We start from the raw sequence: 23,451 nt of genomic DNA on the forward strand, positions 1-23,451 counted from the left end.
CATTGAGCTTCATGGAGTTCAAGAAGTGTCTGGACAGAGCTCTCAGTCATATGGTCTGATTTTTGGGTAGCCCTGTGTAGAGACGGGAGTTGGACTCAGTGATCCTTACACGACTCTTCCAACTTGGGATATTTGATCCACAGGTTGGTCATGAGCACCCAGCAGAGTGAGGCACAGCACACAGTGCAGTTTCACACTGCAAGAGCAAAAATGTGGAAGAGGCTGACTTTTGAATACAGTAGCAGTGCCTATAGGTGAAGATAACAAATCAATGAGAACTGAACACCCAGTTTATTTTTGGAAGCCCAGTAGGTGCCAGTCTGTCTCCTAGGTGCATAAATACCATCAAAAACCTCGCCATGGGCAAGTAAAACTAGACAAGAATTTATAGCCCAGAGGAAAGCCACCGAGAATAGATTGTGTAGAGGCTGATAAGATCCGTATTGCTCCAAAAGAGAGAGTTCCACCTCAAAACAAGACGGTCTTTGTTGTGAAAGGGTTAGGTTGTGAGACCCAGCTTGCCAAATATCTGTAATGGCCTCTCTCTGCCAATTGTCTGTAAATACTGTGATCTCTCACATAAGTGAAAAGCCTGAAAGGAATCTCTCTAGCAAAAACATCATTTGTTCATTCTCCACAGGTTGGTGGAGTAACATGCCTCTTCTCAGCCATGTTACTCTTTCTTTTCCCTGAAGATTTCCAACAGAGATTTGTTCGAACAAAGATCAGTAATTTTGCTCTGTAAGGGATGCAGGAAGAAGCGTAGAAATATCTCTAGATCAGAACAGTTCCTGAGCCTGCTGGAGAAATGGCAGATCGCCAGAGATAGCACAGCCACTGTTCTCCCAGATAACAATGTGCAGAGCTGAATCTTCCAGGCATATACTTTTAGGAAAGCGAACTGTGCACACCTAGGTGAGAAGCAAGGAGTTCCTGTCTTCTGGGGAGGCTGCTGGATGCTTTGCCTTTGCACTGACCAGATCCTCCTTTGCCCTGATTCCATGTCTAGGTGACAACTGAGCCAAAAATACAATGAAGTAATGAAACCAACTTTTTTTTTTTTTTGCTATATCTTTGGGCTTTACATCTGAAATAATCTTCAAAGACAGCAGCTCATTCCATTTGTATTTTGAATCATGGTGTGTCATTACTTGCAAATGTTTTACTGCAGTCTCCTACTGAATAAAAGCAGCCCTTTCAGGAGAGTAGCTCTCCCACTGAACTGAAGCTCTGCTAGTTCTGACTTCTGTGGATTTGTGCCTGTATGGCAGAGCAGTTTAGGTCTTGATGTTCCACTAGGCTCTTCCATATACATCTTTATTCCACCAGAAGCCAGGTAATATAGTCACTGAACCTCCAGTCATTTGATTCGTCGATATTAATGGTCAGCTGCTGATGCTTTGAAGTATCACGTTTGCACTAGAGAGCAAGACCCCAGCATTTGGGATACTGGGCAGTGTAAGAAACAGAATCATTAAGGTTGGAGAAGACCACTATGAACATCCAGTCCAACCATCAACCATCACCACCATGCCCACTAAACCACATCCCTCAGTGCCACATGTACATGTTTCTTAAAACTTCCAGGGACAGAGGACATAATCTGACCTATAAAACTACTACAGTCGTACTACATAAAAAAGGAAAGGTTCAGCTTCTATTTGGGTTGGAAATGGCTTGTCTTCAATACCATCTGCTTCGCTCCAGCATATGTACCTAAGTGGAGATGTTTCAGAGCCTACAGGTAATTACCACAACAAAAATAGTATCCACAAATGAATCGCTGTTCCTAACTTCCTTCTCCCATTTGCTTCTAAGTCACACTAAGATAATGCTAAAATGAGGATTAATGCACAGAACTGCAAGCAGCAGAGAAAGTAAAACAGAGCTAGGAAAGCAGGAAGCTGTGGAAGATGGGATTAACGAGATGGTCACTCCTGTGCAGGTCCAGGGCTGGATGGGTGCACGCAGCAAGAGGCAAAGGCATCCAGGCCAGGGCAGGCAGCTCCCAGAGCAGGCAGGGCACGTGCGTGTGGGGCTGCTGGGTTCTCTCCTTCCCCAGTGCTGCTGCTAGGAGAGCTGCTGGCAGCAACCCCCTCCCAAAGCATGGGAAAGGGGCGGAATGCAATGCAAAACAGTAACTGCATGTGTGTGACAGTGAGGCTGTGGCTGTTGTGCTCAAGTGTTTTTCTCTTTTAGAGGTAGTCCTCACACAAAGAGCAAGGTTTAAGCAATTGGGTTGAAAATGATCTCTTTTTAAATGAGTGAGAAGTTCATGTCTGAACCTGACGGGAATCCCATTCACCCACACAGTAGCAAGCGAGCTTTTTAGCGTAAGAACCATTTGACTTTCCAGTTAAAATGTCTGTTTGCTTTTTCTTTTTACAACTGCAAAGAGCAACATTCAGACAAATGGTTGGCAGACAGACGGCCCTACCATGCCGTGTCCCCTGCCCACTGCATGTGAGCCGGGCTCTGGAGCACACTGCAGCACATGGCATGGTGCAGGACATGGCCGGGCCTTTCAGGGGTGCAGGAGGACCTACCTTGCGCCCAGCCTCGTTGTTGTGCAGGTTCATCAGTGTCCGTGCGTTCTGCTTAATCTCCCGGGCATCCACAAACACTTTGGCGAATCCTATTCCGTATCTGATGTCGGCAGAGCAGCCGCCCCATTTCCATCCTTCCTCCTTGTGGTACTGTCCCTGTTTCTCTTTGTCACAGCCGCAGTCACTCAGGTTTCCCTGTGTGCAGGCAGCCGTGATGGCGTGGGCTACTCCAGCAGCAATGATGGCATAGGTGAATGCTGCTTCTCTGCTACCTGAAATGACAACAGTGCTGTAAGTGCATGGCACAGCATGGGGACATGAGTCAGAAGAGACAGGCAAGTTCCTGCAGTGCAAACATCAGATGGCTATTATTAGAGTGCTGCAAATCTGCACGCATAAGCAGGTCTCTGCTCTTCTAAGTATTGATTTCTGTGGATGTTCACTGTCTGAAATGGTAGTTCTCCTTAAGGCAGTAGGAGACAATGTATTATTCAGGCAACTTGTATGTGCGTTTCCAAATGGAATTAGAAGTAGTCAAACTGAACTCTCCTTAGCAAAAAGGGAGGGAAATGCTGGAGCTCAAGAAGCAAATAGAAAGAAAACAGGTGGAACTGGGGAGTGAAAATGCTACATCAACCATATCCAATTTTTCTTAAAATCAACCTAGAAATATGACTGTGTTTATTATGGAACTTGTAGTCAGAATTAGAGACCATGAAAGGATTCCTCAAAGTAAATCATAAAACGTTGAATTGTAACTGCAGAATTGGCAGGTGAGGCTTTCTAGAGTTAGTGGCGTTTTATGAACATCTGAGCATGGAACAGAAACCCTTGGCTTTAAGTGTACGCGAGCAGTGCTCTGAGTGCCCCTGTGCAGCCACAACCACAGACAGAAGCTGTGGCATCTTTCTCATCCTGTTCCACCTTTATCCATAGCGACATCCTCACTTTTTCAAGTAGAGCATAATGAAAAATGCACTGGTAAACAGGGAGGGTACAACAAGTAGTTGCAATTTCTCTGCTCAGAAGGCCCTCCTCAAAGAGGCAATGCACTACACCAGGTTCCATTTCATGGGACTGCAAGAGTGAGACAGCATCAGAAAATGGTTCTGGGTTGAAATTTGCCTTCAAGCCTGTCTAGCTCCCAGAAGTCAGCAAATAGGATAGGTGTAGGCATAGTCCACTCTGAACCTCTTCTGTGATGCTGCTTTAGCATAACATGATTTTTGCTACCAAATGGGATCAGCATGAGAACATATGTTTTCCTGCCAATTTTAGATTATAAATACTAGCACTGGACTTCTAATTTCAGCAAAGGATCTCAGTTGGAAGCACTGCTTTAATAGGCTCCTTGCAGGCAGCTCTGTTACCCTGCAGACGCTGACAAGGGAGGTCCTGCTCCAGCCTGATCTCAGCACGTGCAGAGGTTGGAAGGCACAACCTCATCCATTCTGGATTCCCAAAGATGAACCAGTTTTGGAAGTGACCCGATACAATTTGTGGAAGCCATAACTTTGGGGAAATAATTGGACCCTTCTTTATTTTCTTTCTTCTTTATTTGTTCAGCCTAAACCTGAAAAAATAAAGACTGTGCATCTGTGCCTTAAATTTCATCTTAAAATTCAGTTAAAAATTCAAGATCATACTGTTAGCTTTGATGTCAACACAACACTGAGATTCTCAGATTCTCTTGTATATATTTTAACTGTAGATAATGGTGACTGTCGCATCCAAAATACTGAATAGAAGGTAGAGCACTCCTGTTTCAGGAGGATGAAGAAAGCTAGCAAAGCAGGAGATAAGGTGAAAATGTGTGCTTCTGCCAGGTTGTTGCTGGGGATGGGAGTAAAATACAGGATAAGGAAAGAGTAAAGGGAAAAGAACTGACAGCAGAGCACCACGCGCTGTGAGACGTTCAGCCCACATTGGCCAATGACCAGAACAAGCAAAACAGTTCTTCCCCAGTAAAAACAGACCCTAGTCAGTGGGCTGACAGCAACATCAAGGATTTCTCTCTTTTATGAAACTGAAAGGGTGCAGGAAAACCCTAATGCACAGTCATTGCCTGCTCTAACTTGATAGAAAGGTCAGACAGGAGCTGGAAAAGTATACGGTATGTTTTCAGCAATGAGATCAGGAAAGACCTTTTGGAGATAGTTTAAACAAAATGTTACTCGTTGGCATGAACAGCTACAACTGTCTCCTCAACAACTGCCTGACCCATGAGCTAGCACCACTCGGTGGAGGCCCAGGAATTAATTTATCTTGCAGTCAATTCCCATTAAATTCATCCTTAAACATCAACTTATTTTAACTCTATGATTTAAAAATAAAAAAATAGTAATTTTTAAATGCATGTAACAAACAGATCAAATGATTTTAGTGGGAGACAAATCGTGTTCCCAGACACCAGATCTGTTTAAAGAGTGTTTATGGAGGATCAGCACAACTCGAGCTGCCAGAGGTTGGTTGGGGATCTTTCCCCCACCTGTGCTGTCAGCCCTGCAGAAATTGCTGAAAAACTACAGAAAGCAAGGGGGAAAAGAGGGCAACCACAGATCCACCTGTGAGCAAGCCATCCTTCCTGCTTCCAGATGGCTCCACTTTCCTACTGCCTAGAATGAGCAAAGGCTAAGCACACACTCAAGCTGAGCTCAGATGTGAGAAACTTCAAAGAGGGGTCTGGCAGACTTTCAGAAGCTGTCCCGTCCCTCCGAAGGCTGGTGATCCCTCAGAGCTTTCCAACCATGGCAGCACTGCCAGGCGTAAGTGTGGCACTATTGGAAGTGATGCTGGAGCTCAGCTGGGGCTGGCTGGGACAGAGACAGGCACCCTGTGCCTCAGGCACCACTGCCACCCATCAGCACTTGGCTGGCACAAACTGGGTGCTGACATCTGCCTGGCTCCATTCCTCATCCAGAGCCGTCTGAATGAGTGCTGCAGTGCTGGGCAAGCACAGAGGCTGTTCTTCACGTGTCGAACACAAATATCACTCTGCTCTTTCAGTCTTTTCTGGAATACACAATGTACATGTTGTGCCCACTGCAAATATATCCCCTCTCCTCCACTGAACAGTGGGTTGCAGCAGCTCTGTTGGTGGTAGCATGGCATCCATGACTTCCAGTGCTTCTGCAACTCCAATCCACAGTGCAAACCACCCTCCAAAGCACTGGAGTCTTGTCTTTATACCCCTCACTAGGTAGTATGGGACAACACCAAGCTCCTTAACCGAGACCTGCCCAGGCCACCATCACCACCTATCAGGTACCAGAAAGGAAAGCAAGAAGGGAATCTCAAATAAGTGAAAATGTAGACATTACCAGCACAGGTAACTCTCCTGTCACTGAGCGTAATTATATACAACTCATGCATACCCTGGAGTATCAATCCTGCAACGCACACAAGTCACATCTTTGCTCTCATGTTTGTATGTTCAGCTGATCAGCAAGAACCTGTGTATTGGTTCAAAGAGAAGTCTGCGTTCTGGTATTAATTCAGCTAGCTTAATGTTTTTATATTTAATCTTCAATCTTCTTATTAAAGGGCTTCATTCATGAGGATTAAAAATGAGAAGCTGTTTTCAAAAAGAGGCAAAATAACTTGGTGGTGCATGGGAAACAGGGCCTAAGCCTGCAAGACATGGGGCAGGCTTGACTTGCAGGAAGACAGCAAGTGCTCATCCATTGGGTACCTCTTCTGTGTGTTGCTAAACAGCTTGGCCCTGGTCATAAACTGACTGAGCTGTGAAATAAAAAAGACAAATTTCTATTTATCTCACTGGAAAACATGGGATGTATTTTCTGCTATTTAAAGCCAAAGGGTCAAAGAGGGAGTTATCTGCAGTGACATGAGCTGAAATATGATTGTGAAAATATAAAGATGGAAAATACAACGTACCTTGCCAATTATGTGCCATAGCTAACATTACTTCACCTCTCTCTATGAAGGTCATAATTCATAATGAGTAAAAACTAAGAGCAGAACTCATCCTCTGCCTGCTTTGGGGTGTGCCTCCTCTTTTCTTGATAGACGATGTATGGTCTTGGAGATTTGGTTGGTTTTTTTCACATCTTTCGTTACCCCAACATTTGTGAGCAAATAGTAGTTTAAAATCATTGAAATATCCCCTTCTTTTTTTTTTCTTCCTCCTTTTCTTAATGGCTTGAAGTTTTGAGCAGTTTAGCGCCCTTAAAATACTATCTTGAAAGAAAAATGACAGATCCCTATAAATTGGCAGAACGTTCTCTGAAAAGATTAGTGCCTGTACTTTAAATAAGTAGAGTTGCACTAAAAGACATTTCAGTCTTTGAGGGGATGGTTGCTGCCCACTTTCACAGGGCTGAAGTTTGGGTCTCCAATGGGGTGATTCTTAGAGCGAAGGCAGCCCAGATATAGTATCTATTTTTTAAAATATGAGCTTTAAGCTCATAAAGTTACTGCTCATGGTGCCTGCGTTACCACAATCACAGCCAGGATCTTGGGGTTCAAACAGCAGTTTCCCCTTTTCAGACAGCTTTGATCCCTCCACACCACGACGCCCTTTCAGAAAAGCCCAGGTACTGACCCTGCAGGAGCAGAGTCTTCTGCCTTCCTAAGGAAATGTAATCTTTTTGTTTCTCTGAAACATGTACTCACAAGACACGTCTGAAGGCAGGTATGAAAACCTTCTGATGGGAATTCCAACTACAGTGACCTTCGGGCAATGTTTTATCTTACCGTGACAGTCCCTGCTTAGAAAGATTGACTTTTTGGCGTAGAGCAGCATGCTGGGGTTTGGATGCTTAGGCCATATTTCAGCCTGGCCTTTGTTTTGCCTGCAAATAACTGTTCACGTGCAAGATACTGACATTAGAAACTGGTTTCAGGGGTTGGAAACTTTGCACAAAAATGCAAATCCTGGCCCTACTTGATTAGGTAAAAAGGTTCCTGTTAATCACAATATTTATTTTCTGTATCTCTCAGAGCTTCTATGTATCTCAGGGTTAGCCACTGGTTCCGAATTTATCAAACTCTCTTCAAATATTGACCTCTTTGGATAGTGCAGCAGCACTACCTGGTGTCCCACAGGCTTACATAGGGAATCTGTGCAATATGAAAACAGCAAGAAGTTTCATGTTGATTTACCTGTGGTTGTCCCCTAGGAGTCTTATTTTGTAACTTAAAGATTCAGAGAGTCTAAAACCTGACACAAGAGACTCTACCAGTACTTAAAATCAAGAAGCTCTACACAATGACTGAGGATGGAACCACTTTTTGAACACACCTGTGCTTGGATCTTTTCAAAAGTTTCTCTATTTATAACAATAACAAAATTAGGTTTTAACCAGACCAGACCATAAAGGAGAATGAACAAGAACTTGTTCTTTTTGCACACTAGCAAAGGAGATGCTTCCTAACTAGCAGCTGCTGAGCAAGCTCATTGAAGTTTGGATTGTGGGATGGTTGCTAAAAGTAGACTGCATCAAGAAATGTTAACAGCCTCTCCAGCACTGATGTGCACATCTGGACATGTCTGCACTGACCGCTGAGCCAAGGCATTGCCCACAGTGCAGGCTGGTGCTGAGCTGGCCGAGTTTTAAAGACAGTTTGTTCATGTGGAGCCTTCTTTTGATTTCAGCCTTACTGACATGAGCAATGTCAGATGGATAGAGGTATCAGTGGGTTATACTGAAAAGCTTTCCAATGCAAAAGAAACCAAAGAATCAATGGACTATACTAAGTCCAGGATGAATACCTGGTTGAAACCAGATTTGCTGTAAGGTTCTTCAGGGACCACCACTGTATCTTCATCCCTTGGATGCCTCCTTTCAACCTCTCCCATGCAGGGCTCATGACAGCTTCCACAGGGCTGTGCCACCTTTCTTCTTGTAGATCTGCACTGACATGAGTTCTCACTTTATTCTGTCCCTTTGCAGAGATGCAGTCAAACAGTTTGTATTGGAAAATTTTCATGAGTCTCACTGAATAGTGACAGCGATGTTCCATTATGACCAGAGGACATAGCTTTGACTTTTTTCCCTCTACATGCCATGAAAAGTACAGCCATCCTGAAGGAATTATTGAGATAGTTATTCCCTGCTTGTACCCTGGTGCATCACTGCCACAAACAGTGAAGCTCCTGCTGAGCACTTGGCAGCACGCTGCAGGATGGGCAGCCCTCAGCATAGCACCTGATCTTCCTGAGATCCGTCTGAGCCCAAAGCTGACGGCAGATTCTGTCAGAGGCATCTGGTTGCTCACGTACTCTGGATTTGAAGCATATTTTATCTGGGCAGGGGTAGTTGGGAGTTTTCTTGTCTATCCTGCTTTAAAATCTTGGGTTTTGACTGTGGCTGTCTTTGGGAACAGAAGTGCTGACCGCTGTCACAAATGTACTTGGTTTCAAGTGTCTCCATAATTGAAACATTGCATCATCTCCGTGGTTATTTAAAAATTCTCTTTGTGACTTTACATTATTAATAAGATTTCTACAGAATTGTCTAGAAAAATTCCTTGTGTTAACCTTGATTGCAGTTTTACAATTTCCTGTTGTAACTGGACCAAGTCTGGAGTAAACTGATGTCACTTTTACTGCTCTTTCTCTTCATGTTATTGGCACTATTGCCACCAGCTGTCGTGATAAGATATCCATGGTGTGTCAGTAGGGAAGAATCTCTCTTTTGAAGGACAAACCAGATAAAATGACACAAGAAACAGAGTGTATAGGCTGTGTACTGGTTGGAAGCAGGCTATAATGAGTGGAGACGCTCTGTATGAAGTATGGATTAATTGAAGTGACGACTAACTAACTGTAACTCTACATCTAATTCATCACTAGAAGACAGATTAAATGTAAATTTGTTAAAATACACAGACACGTATGCTACAGAGAAGAAAAGGAAAATGTTGTTTGATGCTTTCTTTCTGCAGACTTCAAAGGGTTTCCCCAAGGCTAGAATCCCTGTTGCCATTTTAAAAATGGGAAAAGAGAAACAGAGAGGAGAGCAGGAGTGCTGAGGTCCCTCAGCCCATGGACAGAGCCACTGGAAGAAATCAGGCCTCTTGAATCACCCTGTAGCGTGACAGAGGGAACTTGAACCATCTGGGTACGTTTGCATAGCATTCATAAACTAGATCACCCAGTAAAGGTGAAAGTAATGAAATCTGTTTTTGAAGAGATGTGGCTCGGTGTGCCATCAGAATCATAGGCTGGGAAATAGTTCACAGGAATATGCGGTATCCAAGGTAACTTATTTGCATGGAATAACACACACACAAATCCTATTAGCATAAGAGTTACTTAAGCACATCCTCCCAAATTGATATTAGAATTTGCTTCCTGCACGCGCTCAGCAGTGCAGCGGCAAGGAGAGCCACATCACTGTCATTCTGAAGTCATAGCCTAATCTTAGAGAGAGTGCATCAGTGCTGCTCTCGTCCCAGAGCAGCCGCCCAGAAGAGCAAGTGGGATGAGGTCATGTGCCCCAATTCCATCGCCAGCAACAAGGCAAAGGTACCCGTGCACCTCCAAGGTAACTGCTGCAAGGACGCAGCCGGCCGGGAAACACCGCCAGCCTCTGAATGCTATAGAAGGTGCTAATGCTTTAGTTGCTATTTGAGTGGTATTTTGTAACACACACTGTGTCAAAGGGCTGAGAAGCAAGAGCTGCTGCTACTAATCAAACTTATAAAATTATTATTATTTTTTTTTGAGAAGGATGCAATATATTTGCATTAAACGTGACCTGGCTTGTTCTTGTAGCTTCAAGTATGTCCCATAGCATACATGGCTCTCCACGTTGCACGTCTCTATCTCTTGTTTAGGGTAAGGCACAAGGGCCTCATCTCCCATGTGGGGGCATTTGGCTTTGTGGCACATGGGGGTTGCCCTTCTTAACCAGAATCAGATGTTAGCCTCCATTTCTGTGACCGGTAGCCCAGAGCACACCCCCACAGAGATCTTAAGAGAGAAAAATCTAGGGAGTGGATACTTCTTCCTTATAGCCGTAGAAAGTTGATTTGTGTCAGATATTGTAGGGCTCTACATATGCCAACAGATAAGGAGCAGAGGAACAAGGAGACAACCTGAGCAGTTCATGTAGTATTTCATGGAGTTAGAGGGCCCTAGGATTTGAAGCACCATGCATGTATGTAAGATTCACCATTGCAGATCTCAAACCCTTTGTGACTTTTATTGAACGTTATTTTTAAAAGTAAATGCATAAGCTGTTTAAATTTGAAGTTTTGCTTATTCCTTAAATGAGTTTTATAATTTGGATGATGTTCAACACTTGACTCCATTCTGAAACCAGCGATGAATCTGCCCTATCCATCTTAGCATCGTAATGGATAGATAGAACATATTAAGAGTTATCACCTCAAAGACAGATCAAAGTCTACTTCCTTCAATATTGACTTTCTTTAAAAGGACCTAAATATAACCCACTAGCTAAATAATTCAGTTTTGGGAGGGGTGGAAGAACTGAGTGCCTGTTTATGCAACAGACCACAATAACTCCGCACTTTTATGATTTGCTAGAGAAAAAACCCTTCTCACATTTTCTGCTTAAGGAAATGTTACTCTTAGACTAAATGAGCCCAAACCTGTCAGCCATCCAAATGGACTCTTCACCGACATAAGTGGCAAATACTTGCATGGATCACTGACAGGAACAGCTCAGCTCAAGGAACAGAAAGCATGAGCTAATCTGAATAAATGGTCCATTTTCAGATGTTTCACAATGTCGGGCAGTGTGGTTTTCACGTACCCTACTTGAGTCACTGTGTTTGATTATCACAGGTGTTGAAAGACCTGTAGCTCACACCGGACTTTAAAATTTAGTTTTGTTTTTTTTTTCTCTTTGTGTTCCTTCCTTAAGTACCTCAAGGTATTGGAAAATATGCCTATCAATGTGCACACGTGATAAAATAGCGTTCAGTTAATGCCAAGCATTCTTGGGCTTTCCCAAGCAGAGTGGCAATACTGTCTCTTTGTAAGAATGCCAAGAATGGGGTTCTAGGGCCAGATCCTGCCATTTGTCCATATATGAAGGAATGGCGCCTGGAAGGCAGTCCAGTCTGGAGGGTTTCCCTGTATGCCAAAAGCCACAGCTGTTGTAGAACTCTTTGGGGTTCTCACAGAACATCCGTGTTATCCATCAGGCAAAGCGCTGCTTGACTGGCTCTGTGGTTTTTGTGTCTACCTTCCAGATGGGGAGGAGGCAGAGAGACCTCAAGGCTGGAAACCACAGATCCCAGCTTTACCTTCTGGATGTGGAACGGCATACCGTGAGTGATCGACTTTCAGCTGTGGCCCTGAAAATGACTATACCTGTATTTGGAAAATACTTTTCCTCTCTCTTTGTGCTTTAAGTGCTGCGGAATCAACAAATATTGAGTAAGCTGCTCTACCCTGTCCTGTGTTCTGCAGTATAGGGCCGTGAGAGTTTTAGTCTCAGCTCTGTTTTCCCAGATACTCGTGTTTATCATTACCAGTGCTATTTTAGTTAAGAATTCTAATCTATTTTGTACTGTTGTAACAACTGCAAAAGATGGAAATGGGATCTTCTAACTTGATAGGAACAGTCCTGTTGCAAATGCCTTGACATCAAAGTGCAGCATACCCACTTATTCCTGGTGGGAGTCACTATAGAGTCACTATTTCACACAGTAAAAATCTCTTATGATGAGACTGATTGCTGGAGCTCTGTCCTAACAGTTAGAAATCTCGGGCCAGAGTCGCCGCTGAGGGCTCTGCACCCCAGCAGTGCAATTCTAACTCCACTCAGCATTCAGTTTCAGACCTCTGCCTTTAACCAGAACCAAGCACCTTTTTCACATGCTCAGGTACACAGACACAAGCGACGCGTGCAGGCTGCCTTCTCCCAACTCCCACAGCCATGCCCGTGCCCCCAGCGCGTGCCCTCTCAGTGCCACATGGATGGGGCCGGCCAACAGCTTGTAGAGAGGCAACGTACCCACTTTCAGCTCCTTCCCGAAGACGGTCCTCTCTCCCAGGGCAGAGCAGTTCCAGCGCCCGTTGCGAAACTGGAACTGGCACTCGTTGATGCCCATCTGGGACCCTTCCCCAATGACGATAATAGCGTCGGGCCTGCTCTGGCAGATCGCCCGCTGCCGGGGGGCGAGACCCGGGATCTTGTTGCAGATGATGCTGGCTCCCAGGGCCACCACAGAGGAAAAACCCCTGCAACGACAAAAGACCGAGGTGGCTGCGGGGAGGCTCTTCCCGGAGGCAGACGCGGCGCGGTGTCGCGGAGTCCGGCGCCGGCAGGTGCCCCCGGAAAGCCCCCGCCTTTCCCACCGCCGCTTCCCTCTCCCTCGCTCTCTCCCCGGCTAAAGCGGAGATAAGGAGCGCGTGGGCTCTTGCCAAAACGGGACCCAACTTCCTCATTCGTAAATTCAAGCGCATGCAACAGCGTTGCGTGCCCGGGCCACGCACGGGCATCGGGCTGGGAGGGTTCTAACTCTCCAGTCGAACATTCAGAGGGAGGGGAAGAGCCCACGCTCCCTGCCCCGCGGCCGGGCGCACCTGGAGGGCAGCGCCGCGACCCGCTGCTGCCCCGAGCGTGCGGCGTTCCGTGCGTGGGAGCAGGACCGCCCCGAGCGCAGGTAGCGGCGGGTCGGGGGTGGCCGGGGCACCCCGCGCCGGGCACGGAAGGAACCGGGCCCCTCCGGGTCCCACCTGCTCCGCTCGGTGCCCGGCTGTCGCTTCGCCCCGTGCGAGCTGCGCCGTGAGGGTCGCTCGGAGGCGCGGGGGTTCTAACTATCTCTTACAAAATCATCGTGATCACCGCCACCGGGTTTTTTGAGACTTCCCGAGTTAAATAGTAACAGGTCTGGGCAGGTTAGGCTGAGAGCGAGAGGGAGCGCAATTGTTATAAAAGGCGGAAAAAAAAAAAAAAAAAAAAGTTACTTACCCGATCTTGATATACACAATCCCCAGGCTCAGGAAGATGTGGAAAATCCAGCGCCTTGTTTTCCTGTTCATATTCCTTGCTTGCCGTGTCTCAGCCCAACGAAATGATGCCCGCGAAATGATGCCCGCGGCGCTGCTGGGCCGGCTTCGCTCCCCGCTCCGGGCCGGGTCACGGCAGCGCGTCCGACCGGGGCAGCCCCCGCCGCGCCCCGCGCCGCCCGCCGCTGCCTGCCGGGGTCTGCCCGGGGCCGCCGAGCATGGCCCCGCGGGGCTCCGCTCTGCCCCTCTCGCCGCCTTTCCCTCGCTCCCGGATTTGTATGCCTGTCACACGCAGCGCTTTATTGCCGGCGATGTACGGGGCTGCGGGATCCTCCCGAGCGCCGGCGGCTCAGGGCTCTCCCCCCAGGTTCAATGTTAAGTATCTCCCCGTCTCTCTCCTTTTTTTCTTTTCCTCCCTTTCTCTCTTCTTCAGCTACTTGGGCGTGTTCTCCAAAGGAGGGAGTTGTCCAGCCAGGGGGAAGAAAGGCGGGGGAGGTGGGAAGAAGGGTAACGAGAAATGGCAAACAGATCACCTGCTTGCCAGGAGGCTCACAGCGATCCTCCTCGGGCGGAGGGCACGGCTCCTCCGAAGGGCACGGCCCGGGGGAAGGCGACGGGGACGCGGCGGGGTGGCACCGGGGGGCGCCCCGTGGGCTGCCCCGGCGGTGCGCCCTGCTGGCCGCGGGGCGCCGGGCGGCATGGGGCCGCCGTGCCGGGCCCGCACCGCACCGCACCGCACCCGCTGCTGCTGCCGGCACGGGGCAGAAGCTTTAGCTAACCCGCGGCGGCCGCCCGCTCGGGAGCCGCTCAGCACCTCGGGCCGGTTTTATGCTCTCGCGGCAGCCCCACGCTCCTCCCCTCGTTCTGCCTCCACGCGCGTAACTCGCCGCTCCTCTCCCTCCCGGCTGCCCGGCCGAAGCGGAGAGGCGAGGGGCGAGTCCCGGACATCCCCGCACCGGGCGGCGGCCGCCCTCCGCCCGCAGAGGGCGAGAACGGTGCCCTTCGTCAACCGCGCGCCCCGTCCGTGCACCTGGAGCGCCTTTCCCACTTCGTCCGTCGGTTCCGCTGATGACAGCGATAGGGACAGCCCCGGCGGCGCGGCCGAGCGGGGAGCGCCGCGTGTCCGCGGGATGCCCCGGCCCCACGGGACGCGCACGGGGCGGCCGAGAGGAGTATCGCCGCTCCTCGTTGCGGGAATTTGCGCGGATGTGGTGGCTATTTTATTATCCACTTAAAATATTTCTAACAGGGAGGTTACCTAAATGATAACAGGGGTGTGGTGCTGGAATTGTTCTGCTGATAGTGTTTTTCTGAAAACAAAACAAAACAAAAAGCAATAAAACGTGTCCGGGATCCGCGCTGGAAAGCCGCGCAGACACCTCCGCGGAGCGCCGGTCCCGGGGCGCCCCCAAAAGCGGGGACGGCGGCGGGCGGAGGGCTGCAGACAAGGTTACTCCAGAGAAAGGGCACGGAGGGCTCTTGGCGACCTCCTCCACCGCCCCCCGGCCGTCTCTCCCGCCTCGCTCCGTCTCCTCTATTGTCCTTTCCCCTTCTCTCCATCTGGTCTCACAGCACCTTTACACCCACCGCGCACCGAGCCCCCATCCCGTGGGCAGCCGGCGGGCAGCAGTCCGAGCCGGGCGCGGGGCGCAGCAGGACTCGGCCGGGCAGGTCGGGGCGGGGCGGCGCGCGCGGCGCTGCCCGCTCTCTCTGTTACGGCGCCACCTTGCGGGCGCGGCGCGGCGCGGCGGCCACGGCACCTGCGGGACGGCACCGGCGGCTGGGCGGGGGCTGGGCCCGGCGGTGTGACCCGAGCCGGGAAGCGGCCCTGAGCCCGGCGTGCGTGAATGGGATCGGCTTAATGGGAAATGAATAGAAGGCTTCAGGGTACGTCTTCCCTGTGGAGGGGGAGGGAAGGCCCCCGCAAAAGGAATGGGCAGTTCAGAGAGGCAGAACGGCGTTCTTCCAGCTTGCATTTATCTATCATCTCCGTAAATCAGCGAGGAACGCACAGTGTTGAGGCTAAACGTGAGCCCGGCCCCAGCTATCGTGCCGGGACAGGCATCCCGCGCCGTGCAGCGGCACACGCGGCGCTGGCAGCTGTGCGTGGGGGGGTTGCTGGGGGGCGATGCAAACAGGTGTGCGACAGCCGGAGATGGACCGAGCGGCGGTGCGCTGTGCACAGAGCGCTCCTGCAGCGAGCACGTGCCGAGGTGTTCGCCCGGCTCCGGTGGGCACACGGCCAGCGCGTAGGGCGAGGCGGGGAGGCGCGGAGCAGCCGTGTAACACGCTTCCATTTCTGTAAAGGAATATCCGTGTGCTCCACGCATGTCACCCTTGCGCGTAAAGCAGATGTTTTCTGCGCCTTTATTTTTTGCTTGGTTCGGTGCCGTCGGTGTTAGTGCAGTGCAAACCTGCAAACCGACATCCTGTGAGCCTTAGAGCTGCTGCTGAAGTGGTATCAGTGGCACAGGGGGGGAAGAGAGGGGCTCGCTGCTTTTAGTCCAAATGGCCACATTGACTCAATAGTCCTTGAGCAGAAATGAGTACAAACAGTCTCAAGAGTCTCATCTTGAAAACATACTCTCCGGAGAACAATCTCCTCCCCAGGTTAGCCTCTGATCACAAAAAGAATGGGGAGGTCATTTTCAATTTGCCTCTGAATTTCATCCCGTTCCATGCTGTGGTGGTCTGGCACACCAAATGCTGCTCAAATGCCAAATAGGCTCCATTTCTGCCCTTTATTCCCGGTGCTAGAGTCGTTTTGTCTGACCCAGCACCAGCAGGGTGGCTGGTTAGCACAGCACAGGGTATGGGGCAGGTCAGGGCTAAGCAAACTGTTGCCTTAAGTTTCTGTGAGAGCAGAAAGTGGCAGAGCCTCCTCAGAAATTAAAGATAAACCAGTTACTGGGCTGATCAATATCTTTTTCTTACTCTGTTGCTAAAAAATTGTGACCCAGATATAAGCAAGTGTGTGTGCCACACTACACATGCGCACTACACATAAAATAACATTCCTGGGCAGATTACAGAAGGGCAGTTTGTCTTGTTTGGCAACGTTTCTAAAACATTTTAATCACCATTTAAGATGTTCATAGACCTTACATGGTCCTTCCATGCATGTGGTCTTTCCAGTGCTCCAATGTAACTCATCTTTACTTAGTTACCATGTGTATGCATGTACCTGTCTTTTTCGTACTGCCTTCTATCTATTGATTTATAATCTCTTCATCATAAAATCAGTATGAGATGTTATGATGGATAATTCTATTAACAGCATAGCAACAAGTAATACAACACTTGGAACAATGCTTAGAGATGTCAGAAAATAAGTAATTGGGATGTAGCCTTTGGAAATAAAAACATACTTGAAACCATTGGGTTAAACCCATTGGGGTTAAAAAGAATCAGCAATCCTGATGTATGTGAAGATGTCTGCAGGTGAAACCTGGCCTTCAGCTGTGACCCGAGAACACTGTGCCTGCGATGTATGTCTGTCCTGTACGGCCAGAGCCAGCTTGTGTCTTTCAGTTATCAGCAATTTGTCTTGCAGTTATCAGCAGTTCTGCTTAGCTGAGATGGCGTCCCAGGTTTTGTCATTTGGTGCACTGATAATCGGCAGAAATCACAGGGTTTTCTTTCTCTGTTTCAGCCAATGCAACATGGCTGTGTAGTGCTGTTATAGAGATTTAGAAAGGAACTTTCTTACACTGCCAGGCACTCTCTTTTTAATAATCCAGCACCTGAAAGAGTTTTTGCACATCCATGAAGTGCATTTGCTGGCATCATCAGACTCTGCAAGGGAACAAGCAGAAAGGAAGGCGAGATCCTTCCCCATGCAGCAGCCTCTGGGGCAGGCATGGGACAGCTGCAATGGCTGTGTCCTGAATGCAGGCAGGGCAGAGCAGCAGCGGCCCACCTCACCGCCCAGCCTGCAACAGGCAGAGCCCCTGTTTGTGTGCAGTGGAAGAGCATTCAGTCCCCGCCGTGCAGAAGCAGGGCTGGTGCTTGGCAACTCCTGGCTCTCAGCCTGCCGTGGGCTCTGGGGCCTCTGCTGAGATGCTCACTGCTATGAGGAAACATACCCTGAAGGAGAGCGAATAGTTTTATTCCAGATAGGATCTGTTCGCTCTCACCTTTTACTACCCATTTCTTTATTTAGCAGCAGCAACTTTCTTCTGAACAAAGCCCAGGCCCAAGCTACACCCTGGAGCCATCCATCACTTTTTGCCACAATGGTGCTTCTATTGTTAATTGTTTGTCAGGGTTGCTTTTTGGGGTTAGGCAGTGCAATGATTTAGTATGCTAGCTAATCAGCTCTAAGAATATATTCTCAAAATAAATTAGATTATGGAAAAAAAAAAAAAAGCTTTAAAAATCCTCAGGTCTCAGTACGCTGCTGGACTTGAGGACTGTGCTCACAGGGGTAGCACCAGGCCCAGGTCCCCCATCAGGCAGACTGGCTGCTGCTCTCAGTGCTGATGGAGGTGCGCGAAGCTCGGAGCGAAGCTTGCACCATGCTGCCTGCTCAGTGTGTGGTTCTGGTCAAGGTTATTAATGTCTCATTTTTCATAAACATAAAGAAACGCAAGAAACATACCCACGTAAAACAAAAAAAGAAAGGTTGTCTGTCTTTTTTTTTTTTTTTTTTCCCTTTAAGATGGCCTCTGATAACACAAATTCACAAGGGAGAATGTGGTTAAAAGCCCATTTTGTAACTAGATCCTGGATGCACATACCATCAATACTCCAGCTCTGGCTCCCTTTTATCAGGCTAATCATAGCTGCACAGTTTTGTTGTCAAAACATCTCCTGTAAAAGTCAGACTAGAGAATCCTTTCAGTAGCAGAAATGTGATCTTAATATACCAACACTCGCTGTATTAAGAATCTCCTAACTCCTAAAAGGGTGTTTAAAAAAAAAATGCAATAGTTATAAATAAATAACACTCCCAAAGCCAGTTAATTTCCTGGGCTCTTCCTTGCCTGCTCCCACAATATATCACTGGCAGCCACAGCAACTCATCAGCTGCCAGGTGCACTTGGGGGCTGCAAGGCAAGCACTTGGCAGCCTGCTGCTGGGCAGGAGAGTTGGTGCCATGAGGGGCCATCCAGGGCATGGTTGTATCTGTGCACAAGTATCTCAGCAAAAGCCCCTCTGCTGTAGCCTCTGGTGTGTCTGCTGGTTTCTGGAGCTCCTCGGGCCAGGCCTTCTCTGAAGGTGGGTTTGCTCAGACTCTTGAATCTAAGTATGGATACGTGAAAGCTGAAGGAAGAGCTTGCTGAAACTGCCCAACTTGAATGGCCGACTCACCAGCTCTGTTTTGGGGAGGAAGTCGTCTTTAAGCTTTGGGTCCCAGAGTTAAGGACGTGTCCCCAGGAGAAGATACAGTCTTCAACCTTTTAGGTGTTAAAGAACCGCCGTCAGAACACATAGGTTGTATACCTGCTGTTTTGAAGTTGACTTGAATGGATTTTTCTGCACTCTCTGGAGGATTGGGCAGCTCGCAGTTACTCTGAAAGGTCTCCTGTGTCTTTCCACGTGTGTGTCTGCTCTCAGGCCTGATGCGGGGGCTGCATTCCAAAATGCAGTCAGTCTTCAGGCTGCCTATGGCTACGGATTTTGCCTCCCTCTGAACCATCTTGAGTGCTTGGAGTTTGGACCCTTGGTATGTGCGTGGCTGCACATACCAGAGATGGAGCTAATGATTAATGCACAGGAAGTGAGCTGCCATCTCAGACAGCAATCCCTCACAGCAGTAGCAGGGTTGGAGAAGCAGACCTCTTTTTGTCAGTTGTTTTGAGCAAAGTATGGGAATCCCAGTGTGAACATCGCCACGTATTGCAATATGGCATGGAGGCCTCCAGTTCCATAGCGGCTCATTTCTTCTCTTTTAATCTCTTGTTCCCTACAGGTGAAAACATGGCTGTTTATTTAGAGGGACGCTACTCACTTGGGTTTTTTGTTACTATTTCTTTTCTGCATGGTTTCTTTAGGAGGCTTTCCTGATTCCACCTCATAATGAGTCACACATGAATGTACTGGGCATACACTATATGTAAAAGTTGATATTCCCTAGTTGTCACAGTCTGCACTTAGGCAAATACTATTTCCTTTAGTGACATTTCCTTTACACATTTATTACTGGACACAGAGGTGAAACGATGAACTGTCAAAGCAGATTGTCTGTTGCCAAAGAAAGGTCTTAAACACCATGGATCTGGTCCAGACAGTATGACACAGTCTTCCAGGCAGCCAGGACCAGAGGTCTACACATGCTGTTAAAGGGGAGAATTTGACAGCTCTGGAAATACCAAGTTTGCAGAGAGAAGGAATAGCAATAGTATGCACGGATGGAAGAGAGTTCTGTTGTAAAAGCAGCTGTCAAACAGGTGTTTTGGTTACTTGTGGCCAACCAGTGTTGAATGTGGGAGTCCTGCTGATGCGTGGTAAGGTGACAACCTGCCAGATGCCAGTGATTTGCCACGCAGTCTGCTGGACTGACAACTGTTTGCAGTGCTGGGGCACTGCGTTGAGGAGTCAGATGAGGCAGATCTGGACTAGATGGTTCTGTGGAAAGGATCACAACATTTTGTTGGACAAATGGCCTGCGTGCACGGTGATGCGCAGAGCAGATGGCACGTGTGGCTGGGTGGGGAGCAGCAGCGTGGACAACAAGGGTGTTGTCCATTCCCCGAATGTGCACAGGGCGAGGTCACAAAAATTGTGTATGGGAAGGGGTAACAAATAGCATGAGGAAATCATGTGGAGATCAGGGGAAGCAAACTCATGTTCATGGCAGGAAGGAGAGAGGGTGGAGAAAGTGGAATGGTGGGGAGGAGGGCGCAGAAAGACACAGGTCTACTTTCTGTTCTGATGAAGGTTGACCTTGGATGCATTCACAGATCTAACAGAAGAACTGTTGAGACTCACTAGTGGATGAGATTCATATCACTAAAATTATAGCTGTAATTAAAATAATACTCTTTCAAAATGAAGTTCCCCTCCCTCTTTTTTTTTTTTTTTTTTCCCCTGTTCAAATGTTTGAGATGCAGTTTTACACGGCTGATATCAAGGTGTCACTAGAAATGCATGAGAGCATGGTGATATCATGGTGTCAAAGAGAGTTATGGGCAAGGCACATAAACCTAATGAAACATACTGTAACTTTTTCCCCTTCCGTTTTAGGCATTGCCTAAACTGTAACCATAAAACTGTTCTTAAAATAGCACTGCGAGTGAAAAAAGGAAAAGTACTGAACTGGATTTTGTTTTTCAGCCAAATTTGTTCAAACGGCCTTTGTTAATAGGAAAACTTGGGGGGAATTCTGCGGCCCCTAAGAGAGGGAGTTGAACTGCAGAGGTCAGGGCTCTTACTAATATTTCCTATTTCCCTGCAGGGGACTTCCTCAGGAACTACATCCCATCTACCTGTGCACAGTTGTAAGGCAAAATAGGTTTTCAGTTGATATTTTCTTCAAATTACATAAGTAATATTAACTAATCTGTCAAAAAGCATGGTCATGGAAGACACCTGAATAGGTTAATTTGCACTTCTGGGAATGTCACTTGTAAGGGCACCTGAAGCACATCTGTCTACCACAGGCCTACTAGCGCACATCCACTCGATCTTCTAGTTATGTATTTCCAAACAGTATGATGGAGTAAGAAAATTAAAGGTATCAAATATATATTGTAAATTGTTGAGGATGTAATGATAGAGAAGACAACTGAGTCCTAACATAATTTGTACAGTTGTGAAGACGTGAGGTGGAGACAAATGAGAAACATGCCACAAGACTTGGGACTTTTGTGGTTCTGGCTTCGCTGGTTTCAGCTGAGCTCACTGGCCTAAGCCAAATGAACAGACTTGGCATCAGGAAACCAATGCTGCATTGTGAATTTATGTTGTCAAGTAAAGGATGAGGGGTAAAAAGGAAACTAAGAGTAAGGCTGGCAGTCTAACCAAGGTGTCACATGGTGAGAGCTTGTCCAAGAGGGAATGGGCTCAAGTTTCTCCAGGGAAGGTTCAGTTTGGGTATTAGGAAAAACTTCTCCAAAGAATGGTCAGGCACTGGAATGGGCTGCCCAGGGAGTGGTGGAGTCACCATGGCTGGAGGTGCTCAGGAAACGTGTAGATGTGGCACTGAGGGATGTGGTTTAGTGGGCAGTATTGGTGGTAGGTGGTTGGTTGGATCAGATGATCTCAGAGGTCTTTTCCAGCCTCTGTGGTTCTGTGATTCTAAGTGCATAATTGGGAAAGGCTGTCATTTCTTAAGATGCTATGCAGAAAATCATCAATAGTCTTAAACTGCATTTGTAGGAGAGGAATAATAAACTGGGCATTAGGAGAAAGACTGGAGGTTGGAAATGGTTAAGGATAATTAAAATAGAATTGTGCAGAAAGCTGAGATGGTCCTTTGGGAAGGGAGAACTCACCAGAGCTCTAGCAGAGAGACAAAGAAACCAGCCAGCTTATATTTCTTGAGGGAACAGGAGAGCCAGGAGGAGAAAGTGTTTGAAAAGGCTGGAGCTGAATCAGTGGGAGCTGTAGATACACTTCTTCAGATTCAGCTGGATCTTACAGCTAATTAGTTGGGAAGGTGACAGTTTGGAGAGGTAGGGAGAATGAGTTTGTAGCTATGTTAATGCCATTAGAGTGGAAAAAATGTGAGCTGAGCATTCAGTTGGCCAGCCTGTGGGTAGGTAGTCTAGACTGGACTGAAATTCAGCTTGAAATAAAATCAGGAATTTTCAAATGGAGAAAAGGACAGGGAGGAGAGGCCCACAAAGAAGAGGAAAGAAAAACTGATTGTGTTTTCTGAATGAGCAGTGACCAGACAGAGAATTTGCATAGTGGAGAGGTGACAAAGAGAGGCTGTAGATGAAAAACATAGATTAACAGTTCCAGAGTCACCAAAAGAGTCAAACAAGGGCTACGGGTCAACTGAAGGCACAAGGAAATAGACATGCCATTGTCGGAAACTGAGCTGTCAAGTCAGAATCTGACACCACCAAGAGTGGAAGTGGAAATCTGGGAGGAGGAAAAGGCCTTAGCATAGAGGATGAAAAGAGGCTGGGCAAACAACAGAAGCACAAACAAGAGAGAAAGGGCTTGGAAGCTGTAGGGAGAGGAGGGAACCCGTGACCATTTGTTGCTGATCCAGGGAACTCAGAATAATGATGATGCGCAGAAGAGGAAGGGGACACAGGAAGGTCCTGAGAATTGCAGATGGCTGGGTGAGCCCAGGGACGGCCAGGAGGAGGAAGAAACTCGGCAGTGGCATTGAAAAGCAGGTGAAGATGAGGGGTGGGTATAGCTGGGTGGAGAGGACAGTATGCTAGGACAGGGACTCGATCCAGAGCTGTCAAAGGAAGGGACGAAGGGCATGGTGGGAAGAGGATAGGCTTGGCACGGAAAATGGGAGAGCGTAAGAAGATAACAGGGCCAGATGCTGCTGTGAACAAAGGGTGAGGTCAGAGCAGTGGCCTAGTGGCAGACAGACACATGTACAAAAACAAAACAAGAGACAGCTCCTGCCTGTGGTTTCTAGGTACAGTGCTTGGCTGCCTGCAATCGGGAGTGATTGATCACAGTCAGACTTGTTCTATTTTGGCCCTGTGACTTCAGATGCTGTAATCTAAGCCCACTGTGTGCTTATCCTTGCAGAGTGGATAACGAGTTGAGCACAGGGATGATTTTGGGGAGACATGTCAGAGTGCTTGTCCCCAAACTGCATTTGTAATCCTGCCACTCCTCTCATCCATCATCAGACTCATATAACGCTGGCAGCGTGCTTCCTGTTGGAGTGTTGTGAATTTTCAAAGGCAAAGTACACTATTGTTTAATAGCCAATTATTCACCGGCATTGATAAACAGGCTCTGCTTGTGATTGCTGCAGCAATTACTCACTCTCCTAATTTAGACACAAGGAAAAATCAAGCTTCCAGT

General features: G+C 47.8%; 1 protein-coding gene across 1 annotated transcript in view; it reads right to left on the reverse strand.

Annotated features, from left to right (window-relative positions):
- WNT7A (Wnt family member 7A) overlaps positions 1-13,533 on the reverse strand; it is a gene marked incomplete at both ends in the record, with an annotated part of 30,873 nt that extends 17,340 nt beyond the window's left edge. Inside the window, 3 exons of the mRNA XM_079540117.1 lie at positions 2,547-2,818; positions 12,503-12,729; positions 13,463-13,533. Coding sequence (XP_079396243.1) covers positions 2,547-2,818; positions 12,503-12,729; positions 13,463-13,533 — 570 coding nt within the window. The remainder of the gene's footprint in view (positions 1-2,546; positions 2,819-12,502; positions 12,730-13,462) is intronic.
- Positions 13,534-23,451: the final 9,918 nt, after the last annotated feature.

The sequence above is a fragment of the Tetrao urogallus genome (assembly GCF_951394365.1).
Source record: "Tetrao urogallus genome assembly, chromosome: 10".
NCBI classification, from domain to species: domain Eukaryota; kingdom Metazoa; phylum Chordata; class Aves; order Galliformes; family Phasianidae; genus Tetrao; species Tetrao urogallus.